This window comes from Brienomyrus brachyistius, chromosome 1 (genome assembly GCF_023856365.1).
Source record: "Brienomyrus brachyistius isolate T26 chromosome 1, BBRACH_0.4, whole genome shotgun sequence".
Lineage (NCBI taxonomy): Eukaryota > Metazoa > Chordata > Actinopteri > Osteoglossiformes > Mormyridae > Brienomyrus > Brienomyrus brachyistius.
The window spans coordinates 52,286,094-52,298,133 of NC_064533.1; the positions used below are offsets into that span (position 1 = coordinate 52,286,094).

General features: G+C 45.2%; 3 protein-coding genes across 5 annotated transcripts in view; all 3 read left to right on the top strand.

Moving 5' to 3' along the window:
• LOC125740075 (sodium/potassium-transporting ATPase subunit alpha-1-like) overlaps positions 1 to 12,040 on the top strand; it is a 457,178-nt gene that overhangs the window by 410,165 nt on the left and 34,973 nt on the right. The gene's annotated exons all lie outside the window — the stretch shown is intronic.
• Positions 3,036 to 7,067, top strand: LOC125740143 (calcipressin-1-like). The gene is made up of 4 exons (XM_049010985.1): positions 3,036 to 3,647; positions 4,673 to 4,846; positions 5,487 to 5,619; positions 5,714 to 7,067. The coding sequence occupies exons 1-4, from the start codon at positions 3,561 to 3,563 to the stop codon at positions 5,863 to 5,865; spliced, it is 546 nt and encodes a 181-aa protein (XP_048866942.1). The 5' UTR covers positions 3,036 to 3,560; the 3' UTR covers positions 5,866 to 7,067.
• Positions 8,311 to 11,978, top strand: dnajc28 (DnaJ (Hsp40) homolog, subfamily C, member 28). 3 transcript variants are annotated; one of them, XM_049010952.1, is made up of 2 exons: positions 8,311 to 8,375; positions 10,312 to 11,978. In XM_049010952.1, the coding sequence occupies exon 2, from the start codon at positions 10,333 to 10,335 to the stop codon at positions 11,467 to 11,469; it is 1,137 nt and encodes a 378-aa protein (XP_048866909.1). In that variant the 5' UTR covers positions 8,311 to 8,375; positions 10,312 to 10,332; the 3' UTR covers positions 11,470 to 11,978. The 3 variants fall into 3 exon arrangements, with proteins under 3 accessions (XP_048866909.1, XP_048866916.1, XP_048866899.1); XM_049010959.1 differs by lacking the exon at positions 8,311 to 8,375 and adding an exon at positions 8,799 to 8,816; XM_049010942.1 differs by lacking the exon at positions 8,311 to 8,375 and adding an exon at positions 9,417 to 9,574.

Consider the following 12,040-nt stretch of genomic DNA (forward strand, 5'->3'; position numbering starts at 1 on the left):
TCGCTGCCTTCTGTTCACGAGCCCACACATTTAAAAAAAATCAACGCTCCGCTTGAGAGAGTGCTCCAACAAGGAAGCAGGAACTTCTGCGGCTTTTTTAAGAGTGAGAAGCTTCTCACAGACGTTTTTAGTAAACACAGGAACTGACATAACCAAAAAGCACAACTTCTGAGTCACATTTTCCTTTCCTGTGCTGACTCACCTGTTTCTCTCCTTACACGGGAGAGTCAAAGAAATCCATTTACTGATAAAACAAGTTTGCCTCCTGACGGCGGACATAATTCTGGGATAGCAGAGGCTGATGAAAACAATTAGCTGCGTTACAGAATAAAGATCGTTTCCTGGCAAACACACCGTGAGTCCCGGCTTGTTTAGACATTTGTCACTGGCTTTCACTCATCGAAAACTCCAGAGTTAGAAACAGAGGTGACGTCATCGCTGTGGCCTGTTCAATTACGTCGAGCCATCAGTGGAATTCCTTTTTAATCTAATTTTTGAGTGGCATTCCCTTTTAATAGCAACACACAATCGCCCAATATAGAAGGGCTTAGAAAAATAGCTTTGCAGATCTGACCAACACTCCGCTATCACTGTAATGACATTTTAAGCAAAGTCAAAGTCCTTACACCCTTCAATGCTCACTTCCCATGACCTTGCATTCATTCGCAGTAGGAATCGCAGTCAGAAGCCACTAACCCCGCACTGCTCTCTCATACAATTACTGATTCGGAGAATGACAGGTGCGTTGGACTAGCTTATATATGTATCAGTCATCTTTATCGGGGTCTGCACTCATGGTCAGCATGGCTTATACTGACAGCTGTCCAGAGGATTTGAGTCTGTCTTTGCATGGGAGTCCCTAGTAACAGGTTTTGAGGAGTGAAACCCTTGTTTGTTTGTTTTTTAGTAAAACACGGGGGGGCAGAGAGAAGATGAGTGACTACTGCTGTGAGGCACAGGCAGTTACTGTGAGAGAACAACACCTGGCTGTACTGTACTGACTTCCATACTGGTCTGAAATCTAATATAGGAACTGGCCTGCAGACAGGAAAAAGAATATGGGCAGGAAAGTTAATGCATGTCTTTTTACTGCCGGTCATGCATCTGGCATTCTCAGATTTTCCATTTTGATGAGATGCTGCTCCCAGCAGTTTAACACTCAATGGACAGGAAGGGCACATACCAACACACACACACACATCTGTACTCATGTGTTTGTGGGGACCGTCCATTCATTTCTATGGGAAAAACCCTAATCCCATTAATGACGACCTTAACCCCCACCCATCCCTAACCTTAACCATAAGTAACCAAACAAAATGCCCATGGCATTTTTATTGCAGTCACGGATTTTTTAAAGTGAATTTCTCTTTGTGCGGACAGAAAAAATGATTCCCACAATGTCAAAATAACAGGTTTTTACCACACTGTGGGGGACATTGGTCCCCACAATCCAATGTATATCTGCCCCCCCCCCACACATACACACACACAAAGCAAAGGCTTGCATTGTTCTAACCATCTGAACAAAACCCCTTCAGATAAGCTCCTCACTGTACTGTACAGAACAAGCACTTCTAGCCTTAAGATGAATGTGACTGGATCGTTCCTCTCTTACATACAGAGCAGAGGAACAGTGACACCTTCACATATCCACATTTGTGAAAAGATACTTAAAGTGCACATTTACTTTAAATTACACTACACTGTGTTTGCGGCCTGTGTCAGCATTATATCTACCCTGTTTCCTGTCACATTTACACCACCGGCCACAGCTCATGATATCCACGAATCTCCCCTTCCACACTGATGTGACGTGTGATTGAACATGATGAAGTGTGAAATCAACATCGTGTCTGAAACTGGGGAGCGAGCCAAACGGGGGGGAACGAGCTTGTCAGCCATCGCTGGCCTGCACACACACACACACCCTCCCCCCCACAACTGTGCCAATTGAGAGGAAAAAATATATATGTGCGTGTTAGCCTTGGTTAAAATAAGCCTGACAGTGATATATTGCAACCACTCAAAACTGAACTAAAATTGTAACTGCCTCATGATTCTGCTTCTGCAGCCTGTTGTCTTGGAGTGGAAAAGGAAAAGGATACTTAATGTATTTTTTTATCTGTTTATTTGTTGTGAGAAATCAAGAGTCATTGACTTATCTTCTACAATGGGCTGGCAGCTCCACTCTTCCTCCCACATACCCCCCAGAAACCGTCTTTCCCTCTTCACCTCCTACACACCCCAGAATCCCTCCGTCCTTCTTCACCTCTTCCACACACCGCAGGATTCCTCCTTCCCTCTTCACTGCCTACACACACCTGAGTCCCCCATTTACTTCCCATACATGTCAAAGACCCCCCCCCCCATTTTTGCCTAATAAAACGAGATGCTCTTCATTTGTGTGCTTCTAATCTTCTGCTTAAAATAAAACTGAACTGATCCAAAGGAGACGACCTGATCTGATACTGAAAGCATTACCTTTCACCTTGTTAATGTGCGCATCAAGTGTGGCGTGAGTGCGCGCGGATGTGCGTGTATGTGTGTGTGCGCGTGCGTGTGCGCGCACAGAGGGTCATTCTGGGAGACGGGGGGGGCTGGCTCAACTTAGCATTCATGGAAAGTGCGCTAGTGGGTTGCTTGATAACAGCTGTCTCTCCGCACAGTTCAGCTGATTGGTATTTTCCATTCGCACTAGAACAGGCTGTGAGACAAAGGGGGACGGGGGGGGGGGGGGGGGGGCAAGTGAGAAACAGAGATTAATGGGAGAGAAGACAGGGTTATGTCATTTTTTTCCAGTGGTCTTTCCGCTCCTGTTCCTCAGTTTTTATTTTTACACCACGACTTTCTTATCTCTCTCTGCCCCCCCCCCACCACCTCTCTCCCTGTTTCATTCTTTTTCTCTCGCTCTCTCATTCACACTGGGTGACTGCACGTTAGTCAGCAGGGGAGGGACTTTCTCCTGCTGCAGTAAGTAGTCCCCACCCCTAGGGGTGGAGCCCTGCAGTCCTGGTGTTAAAAGTGGAGGGGAGGGGGGGGGCATCACTGGCTCTCCTATAAGAGGCAGACAGCTGAGACCTGGCGAGTGTGAATCTGAAACACCCAGTCACCTGTCAGTATTGTAAGGACACCTTCTGGAAGGTTCAGTACGAAGACGTTTGCTGCATTTCCTCTGCACTGTACGACACTGACAGAGGGGAGGGGAACACAGTCAGAACCTGGACTGCAGAGTGAATATCTGGGAAACAGCTGCATCTACTGTTTTATTTTCTTCTTCTTTTCATTTCTCTCCAGCTCTGGGCTTTTTAGAACGCTGAGTTCTTTCTCAGGGCATTAGGCGTTATCTCAGGCATTTCCCATCATTCTCACGATCGCCCAGCTCGCTCTCCACCCTACAACTGCAAACCGTACCTGCAAAGGAGGCAAAAGGGCAACAAAAAGGTCTGTTCGGTGTGAATCAGCCTCTCTGATTGGACGGAGTGAGACAGACGGATCCTTTTTGCTGACGCTGCCTTCTCAGAACTTTTGACCCTACGTCCCACATCAGAGCTCCAATTATGCACCTGAAAACCACAAAACAGGATAACCTCTGCTTGGTCGTCTCCCTAGAGGACCAGGAGGTGTTCAGCAGGCCTGAGGTCCAGGTAAGATACGTTGACCCATTCTGCTGCATCCCAGTTCGATCTGTGATAAGCGTTTCCATGGTTTCCTCGCTATGAGCTCCTGGCGAGGCTTATTTTCTTTTTGGGAGAGATTCTTTTGTGCGAATTTGATTGATACAATGCAGTGAAACCCTGAAGCAAGGTCTGGAATTAAGAATAGATATTCTCATAATAGGGAGCATTGTTTCTTAAGGCAAATAAGCTCGGTGTAGATTCCGTCCTGCCTGGAGGCCAGAATACAATAAAAGAGAGACAATATGTTATTATTAAACGTGAGTGCTGCATGTCGCACCCAGAGAAGAGATCACCATCGACAGAAATGGTTCAGTCTGTGTGATACCAGTGTCTTCACCTTGATGCTCCTACTATTGAGATCAGTCTGGTTATGCCATTGCCCACAATCCTGTGGTGGGAGGGCTGGGGGGGGGGGGGGGAGGGTCACCTGACACAGCAGGTAAGGGGTTCAGCAGCTACCCCAACAGGGGGCACCACTGCACATACAGTATGTGTACCTGCCAGATGGCTAATCTGTCAGTTCATCATAAATGTACAAACGACGTCATTAGTGGCTAAGAAGTGTGGGAGGTAAACAATCCTCATCAAGTTAACTGTGTTTTGTGGTTTTAGGCCAGGAGTTTAATTACCATAATAACATAATAACAAAAATATTACAGAGACTCTAAGTGTTGAATGTAAATACAAATTACACAGACTGGGTATTGTCAGGGCCCAGGGCTAATTTTATCTTTTTTGTCAAAACTTGTTGTTGATTCTGGGGTCTGGTAATGACTGTTGAGTCTGGTCCACCATAAAGGTAAAAACATCTGAACCATCTTCTTGCTTTGAATGAAATTAACCCTTTAAATCCCTCGCACACCCTTACATAAAGGTATTTTGAAAACTTGTCAAAACTAAGTGAATCGCTGAATCGGATGGTGGTAGCAGCCACGCGGATGAATAGCAGATGTTTGTGGCTGTGTGTGACGGCCGCTTTTCTCCACGCCCAGGCAAAGTTCGAGGAGCTGTTCCGCTCCTTCGACAGTGGTGTCACGTTCCAGTTCTTCAAGAGCTTCCGGCATGTCCGCGTTGCCTTCAGCGATGCACTGGCCGCCGCTGAGGCCAAAGAGAGGCTCAACAAGAGCCTCTTCAATGGGAAGGAGATGCGACTGCATTTTGCCCAGGTGGGTTTGGCTCACTCCAACTTCCCATCCTGCCCAGGGCACAAAAGGGCGCCTGACTTTCTCACTCCATTGTACTGCCCCACTATTTATTACAGCCCCACTCCACAGAGGTAGCCTATTTTGTTACTACTGTACTGTACAAGACTACAGTACTTTGCTACTATCATTCTCTTCAGGACTACAGTACTTTGCTACTACTATACTCTATAAGACCTGAGTACTTTGCTGCTACAATACTCTACAGGACCAGAGTACTACTGGCCTATTGCACATAAAACCGGACAGTCTGTTTCCTCTTAGCACAGGGAAAACAGAAGAGGGACCCTAGCCAACAGTATGGAAATATTGTTTCACACTGCGGTATTTTAGTGCGCTACCTAAGTAACTTTTCGCAGCTCTCTGAGACATGACATTTTTTTGCTCTGCCCAGTGATATCACTCTAATAACACCCTGAGAGTAAAAACAGACTGTACTAGAATTTACCGGCGTCCGCTGGCAGTTTTAAATAACATAAAACCGTAACATTAGTGGTTTACTCTGCAGTGAAACAAACACTGATGCCAACTATTGACCTTTTGATTTTGAAGACTGTAAGGAGGTTTACCACTGCCTCTCCGTGTCTCTCCTGTTTGTCCGTAGTCTGTACACATCGGAAGCCCTCGTCTGGAACTCCCCAAGCCTCTGTCATCACTTCCGGGGTGGGAGGAGCCACAGGATACTACGCCCATCCTCAACTGTGACCTGTTCTGTGACATCTCAAAAACTGATCCGGGTATGTCTGTGGGGGCAGCTACAAACAGGAATGGCTCCAGGGTGGTTAGTTTGGTAGTACAATACCTTTCTCTTTCTGCTTTTGATTCCATCAGGGGAGGGGTTTGAGCTGCATTCCGGGACCCCCACCACCCCAAGCGTGGTCGTCCACATCTGTGGGGGTGACGAGGCGGAAGGAGGGAGACAATCCCACCCCAAAATCATCGAGACGCGACGTCCTGATTACGTCCCCGCCGTCCTGCACTGAGTGACTGCTCCACGTCAGTCTCCTCCTTTATTGCTAAGGGATTGCAGGTCTTTGAAGGGACATGCAGCCCCCATCCCACCACTAGTGGGAGCCATGTGACAGAGCCCCAGCCCCGACAGATACCATTCCTGCCATTGCAATTTCAGTGAGGTTTTAGTCTATAACGCTGTCTCTCTGCCCTGGGATCACACAGACCCACAGGAAGAGAACAAATACTGAAAAAAAAAAAATATATATATATATATAAATATATACACTACATTTACTTCTTGCATGAGAAATGTGACAAGGACGTAAGGGAATGGATGGGGAAGGGGGGCATTCTGGACTTTTCCGCAGCATCATTAATATGCTCATTCCGTCCTTGCCCTGTAACGGAATGGGAAATCCAGAAAGACTCTTGTTGGCATGTCATGTCAGCCGTATCATGTACAGTGCATAACGTATCCTGACAGAGAATGTGTTTCCGTTATTCTGGCAATGCCTTTTCGGCGACACTTTGTCCTGCTTTAGCCGTCACAGGATCAAAACGACGCATATGCCTCCCTGCGCTCTCACCGCCTCATCCACTTAATTTGAACACTTTAACGGTGCTGTGTTCTAAATCAGCTTCTTCCGCACTGAATAATGGGGAGCCTGTGGTCGTCCAGCTTATAGCATGTATATTTAGCACTTGTCTCCGTATGAGGAACGTCCCCACGTTTGCACATCCATTCGTACATGTCTGTTCAGCTCTGATTTACCCCGTTGCATCCTGGTCTCCTGCGATCCTGCCGTTTCCACCGCAGTATGAAACCCTGCGCTGACCGAAATGCTTTGCAAGGAGATGCAGCTAAAACAATGCATCCGCGATCAGGCAACCATCACTAAACACTGTGCATCGTAAAGACTATTTGCATGTTCTGGACTTAAAGCTTTGCAATGCCTGCAAGTGGTTTATGTGGTTCTTCTACAGTGCTGAGCCTGTTACAACATTTGTATCGCCAAGCATCACACTGAAGAGGTGCTGGACAATGTTCTTTAACTTGGGTGAATTTCATAAACCTGCATTCGTGCTGTTGTATTTCGAGTGCTTTGACAGATGCCCTGCACTTGTTTGTATTTTCAAATGTCTATTAAATGTAACGTTTAGTCTGGAGATTAAAATACGCCAACTTCTCTTGAATAAAAAGCAAACATGGAAATTAAAATTAAATATGAAATTCGAGTTGTATATTTGAAAACACTTCCCAGGTTAATAAGAATGCCTAGTTATCTCCGTTAAATCAAGCAGGTCAGATTACTTGTAAACAGTCTTACAGCTCAATGCTTAAAAATTCCTGTCAGCCCACCTTCACCATCAGATTTATGTATACATCCTTTTACTGTCACCTTGGGTACATTTCCTCGAAATCAGTGCTGCCTAATGCAAAATACCTTGGGTAACTCACGAAGAGGTGAAGGCAACAAGCTAGACCAAGGCTCTCGGCCTTTTTAGCTTTCTTACTAGCACTTCTGGACACTAGGGACTTCTCTGAGCACTACTAAGCCCCAGTATGGGAGACCAGACCAAGCACTCGTGACCCACATATCTCCCTTGAATACCAAATATAAAGGTGACGGTTACAACAAGTAATAGTGGGATTGTCCTGGGTAATGGGGTCAGTTCTCTTTCAAATACAAATATTAACACATATTAAGAGAAATACTACATGTGTCAAATATGGCTCTGAATTTCTATCGTAACTCTCAAAGTCACACTGCCCTCTGCTGGCAGAGATTTATTTTTAGCGTCAAATAAAATACCAAAAATCTCACCACTGCAGCTTACGTAAGTACACAATTACAGGAATACCAATCTAAGAATTGCTCGTTTGCATTAAACTCCAAAATAATAAGTGTTATTATGTGACATCGAAATAGTATTATGTGCCATTGCATATTTAATTATTTTAAAGCAGCAATCAATAATTTGGTTCTGCAATGCAGTGAAAACAGTAAAGATAAGGCAGACTCTGCAATTCGCTCTTCCCCAAAATATATATTTCCATATTCTAAACGTATACAATTTATCCCAACGCATATTTTATATCGAATGTTGCTTGGCAAAACTCCGCCAAAAATGCAGGACAGAGACACGGGAGATCAGGGATAAGCCACCTAAATGGGAAAAAGAAAATCATAACACTAAACATTAATGGTGCTCCTTAAAAGAAGCTTCAACTACCCTTTACAAACCACCTAAACGGGACACATGCAAATCCCTGATGATTTGTAGCACTGGGACTAAACCTTCCACTCTATTCGTATATCCATTCACTCCTGCTTATGCTACCCAGCTGAGCCTATAAAATCCTAACTGGCAATTAGTCCTATTCAGGCCAGCTGGCTTTTATGAACTGGGCTACCTGTTAGTACAGAGCTGCTGATCAATAGTCACGGAAAGCCAGACCCGGCGGCCCTCTATGCTGCTCCGTTGTGGCGATCATTAAGCTTTCCACACAGATTCCGCTCATGGTTTCCACATGACAGTAATTACCTTTTCCAGTGACTGTTCACATTAAGCGAAAATAACAACGCCGACGGAATTTTGGGAGTGCTGTTTCCGCAGAATTGTGCCTTGCGTATGGGTGCCAGATGTGTTTTAAGCAAAGCTTAAAATAGGTTTTCTAAAGTGATAGACGATATTATTACATGAATGTATTTGCATATGCTACCTGATCACGTCTTAAACCAACAAGTTAATCTAAAAATAAAACAATCAAATATGAGCGGGTAGTATAGTTAGAAAACAGGTTCTTGCGGCTTAATCTGTAGAGTCTCTCTGACAGGCTTTATCATTCAAACTCTGAACTTTAGTCTCAGGGTAAGAAGCGATTCATAGCAAGGGTTACTGCCGCTAAAATAAGTGAAGTCCTTTTACGTAATCGGTGTGGCATTCAGAAAACTCTTTTAAATTATGGCGTTTACAGGTAATTGAACAATTTTCTAATTATACATTGTTGGAGAATAAATATTGCAATATTATTGCTAAAAACAGGAAGGATGTATTTCGAGACATTAACAAGAACAAGTAAATGGTTAGAAATTGCAGCAGTAACATAAAAGGTTTAGGAGGTTTCCTGAATGATGCAACATGAGCGCAATCTATCAACTCAGGCAGATTTCCCCAGTTTCATGCAAATCTTCCTGCCCGCTTTCCCTTGCAGAGCCACAACCCGAGTCGTGCACTTGCTAAACGCAGTTAAACCGAATGTTACATTTGAAAGCACTACCCCTGCACCGCAGTGCCACACACTCGTTGTCAATCACTACAGCGTTTCAGCGTTATAATTTTAATTCTCCAACATACATAATTTTGGGCAAATGATTTACTAATAAATCATAGACTAAATATACCTACTCTAGATTGGTCAACGGAAAGATATAATATGCATTTAAATTGACTAAGCATAGACGTGCCTAACTAATCGCATATCGTACTTTATACAACATACAGGTTTAATTAGTTATTAGGCACGTTGTGATATGTTAAGACAACATATCCCAGAATGCAGCGCTATTCACGTGATAACACTCAGGACCCCGTGTATGAGACGTCATTGTTATTGCCTGCTAGTTGGCTAGCAAAACAGAACGGGGACGTTTTATATTCCATTTTTGGAAAAATGAAATGACTTACCGTCGGTTATATTGTTCACTTTTATGAACCAACCAGCTGGCTAGCTAGGTAAATTACTGCTATTACTTTACGAAAATAACTTACTGACAGTAAAATGATAATTCATTTCATTTAACGAAACAAACATCCAAGTAATTAAGGGAGTTTTGCTTTAAACGTACGCTTATTTTTTTATCACTTCTTTGGATGTAAATGTGAATTTGGACTCGGAAATATTTATTGTAGCCTGCTTGCTAATGTCACTAGTTCGTCTTGTTTGTCGGCCAAGGATTAACATAACTGGTACGCATGTACGCATTCACCTTTAAAAGCGATACGTGCGGCAATCAATTTTTGTAACAGCGTGAATGCGTACGTATTTTACGTATGTGCATTTGCACCAGTATGACTAGAAATTATCGTTCATTTTAAACTTTATGTGCTAATTCGTACTTCATTTGCGGTATATAGGTTAAAATGCAGGGTAATATCTTGCAATATCAGCGCGGATGCACATGTATATTTGCGCTGTTACATTAATCGATTGCTGCACGTATCGCTTTTAAAGGTGAATGCGTACTTGCGTACCAGTTATGTCAATCCCTTTTGTCGGCAGACTGCATTGGTGAAACGTGTCCCGGAATGATTTACGGGATTATACACAATAAAAAGGACTAAATAAAAACGGAAGATGGGGCCGAATACTGAGTTGTAAAGGTTTGATCAAGTATAATTTAGCGTGTAGTAGATGATGATGGAGTTATGGGAGGCGGTCAGGACCCATATACCTCCCCTTTACTTTACAGGTGTTGTGTTTGTGATTGAAGATGAGCTGCGCCATACTTATCCTGCGGCTGCACCGTGGCGACCATGTCAGAGCCCTGCGACCCCCCTGCTACCTCTCCCTCCGCCAGCTCAGTCATGCTCCCCCTGTGAGGTGTAACTTACAGGAGAGCTACCGTCTGCTGCAGCTGCCCGAGGATGCAGTGGCCAGTCATGCCCAGGTGAAGGAGGCCTACCTCCGCATGGCCAAACTGTACCACCCCGACTCTGGGGTGCCCACGGCGGATGCCGCCCTTTTCTCCCAGATCGAGGAGGCCTATCGCACTGTGCTGGCACATATAACAAGGCGGCAGGCAGCCTGGCAGCAGTCGGAAGCAGAGGAGGAAGAGGAGGATAGGCTGAAGACACAGTCGCCCCAGCATAGGCATTACCTCAGCTATGAGGGCATTGGTTTGGGCACACCCAGCCAGCGAGAGCGTCAGTACCGCCAGTTCCGTGTAGATCGGGCCACAGAGCAGGTGCTGGAGTACCGGAGGCGGGACCTAGAGAGGGTGGCCGCTGCAGAAGAGGGCAGCATGGTGTCACGGGACGTACACAGGCGGAGCCGGAAGGTTAAGATCACGCAAGCAGTGGACCGGCTAGTGGAAGACCTCATCCAGGAGTCGATGGCCCGGGGTGACTTCCACAACCTGCCAGGTTCCGGAAAGCCCCTCAACAAGTTCAATGAGAATCCATATGCCGACCCTATGACACACAACCTCAATCGCATCCTCATCGACAATGGCTACCAGCCGCAGTGGATCGTGGCTCAGAAGGAGATCCGAGAGACGGCGGATAAGCTGCGGGCAGGGCTGCTAGGGACCCGGGCGAAGCTGGGGGACCCCTTGACCCCAGCAGAGGAACTGGAGTGGAGACAGTGCTGCCAGACTTTCAGTGAGGATTTCGACAGGCTCAACAAGCAGGTGGATAATTTCAACTTGATCGTGCCTCTGCTCAGCAGACAAATGGTCCACTTCAATCTGCAGCGTGAGGTGGACCGGGTCCAAAGGGCTGACCAAGAGGGAAGACTGGAGAGGGAGAGGGAAAAGGAGAGGGAGAGACTGGCAGAGGTGGAGAAAAGGAACTCGACAGAGACAGCTAATCATGGACTGTTCTCTTGGGTAAAAAATCTCCTCCAATAACATTTCTGTTCACATGCACTGCACATGGACTGTGCTGGAGGGTCACGCAGTCTGGACATTTCTGTACTGTAAATAAGCGTTCACTGGGCTTTTTCCAAAATCTGATCAATACTGTGATCTTTTTGGGACTCAAGTTCAGCATTATGTCTGTCCTTACAAGTAGACATCATTTGCTCTCATCTTTGCATGTGATCTGCAAATATTCATTTTAATTATAATGTCTGAACTTCCATTGGCTGTCCCATTTTATGACTGCTAATTAAAAGATCTGACTGTGTTCTTTTATGAGTTTTTGACTGCTGGCTGGTGTAGACCGTATGGGACCCCCTTAACCGTTCCTGGTAGTTTCCCAGAATCAATCTATCCAGGAATTATTAGTACTGATCTGAAGCCATGTCTTATGGTGAATTGCGCGTAATTTTACGTCTGCAAAAAATACCTGCTAGATATTTGTACCAGTCAAAATGTCACAATTACCATGGTAAATAAAAAACATTGCGGTAACAGCTCTCCTAGCTTTGAAATGAATCTTTTGAGATTCATGAGCCGCAGCATGTGTTTGGACTGTGGG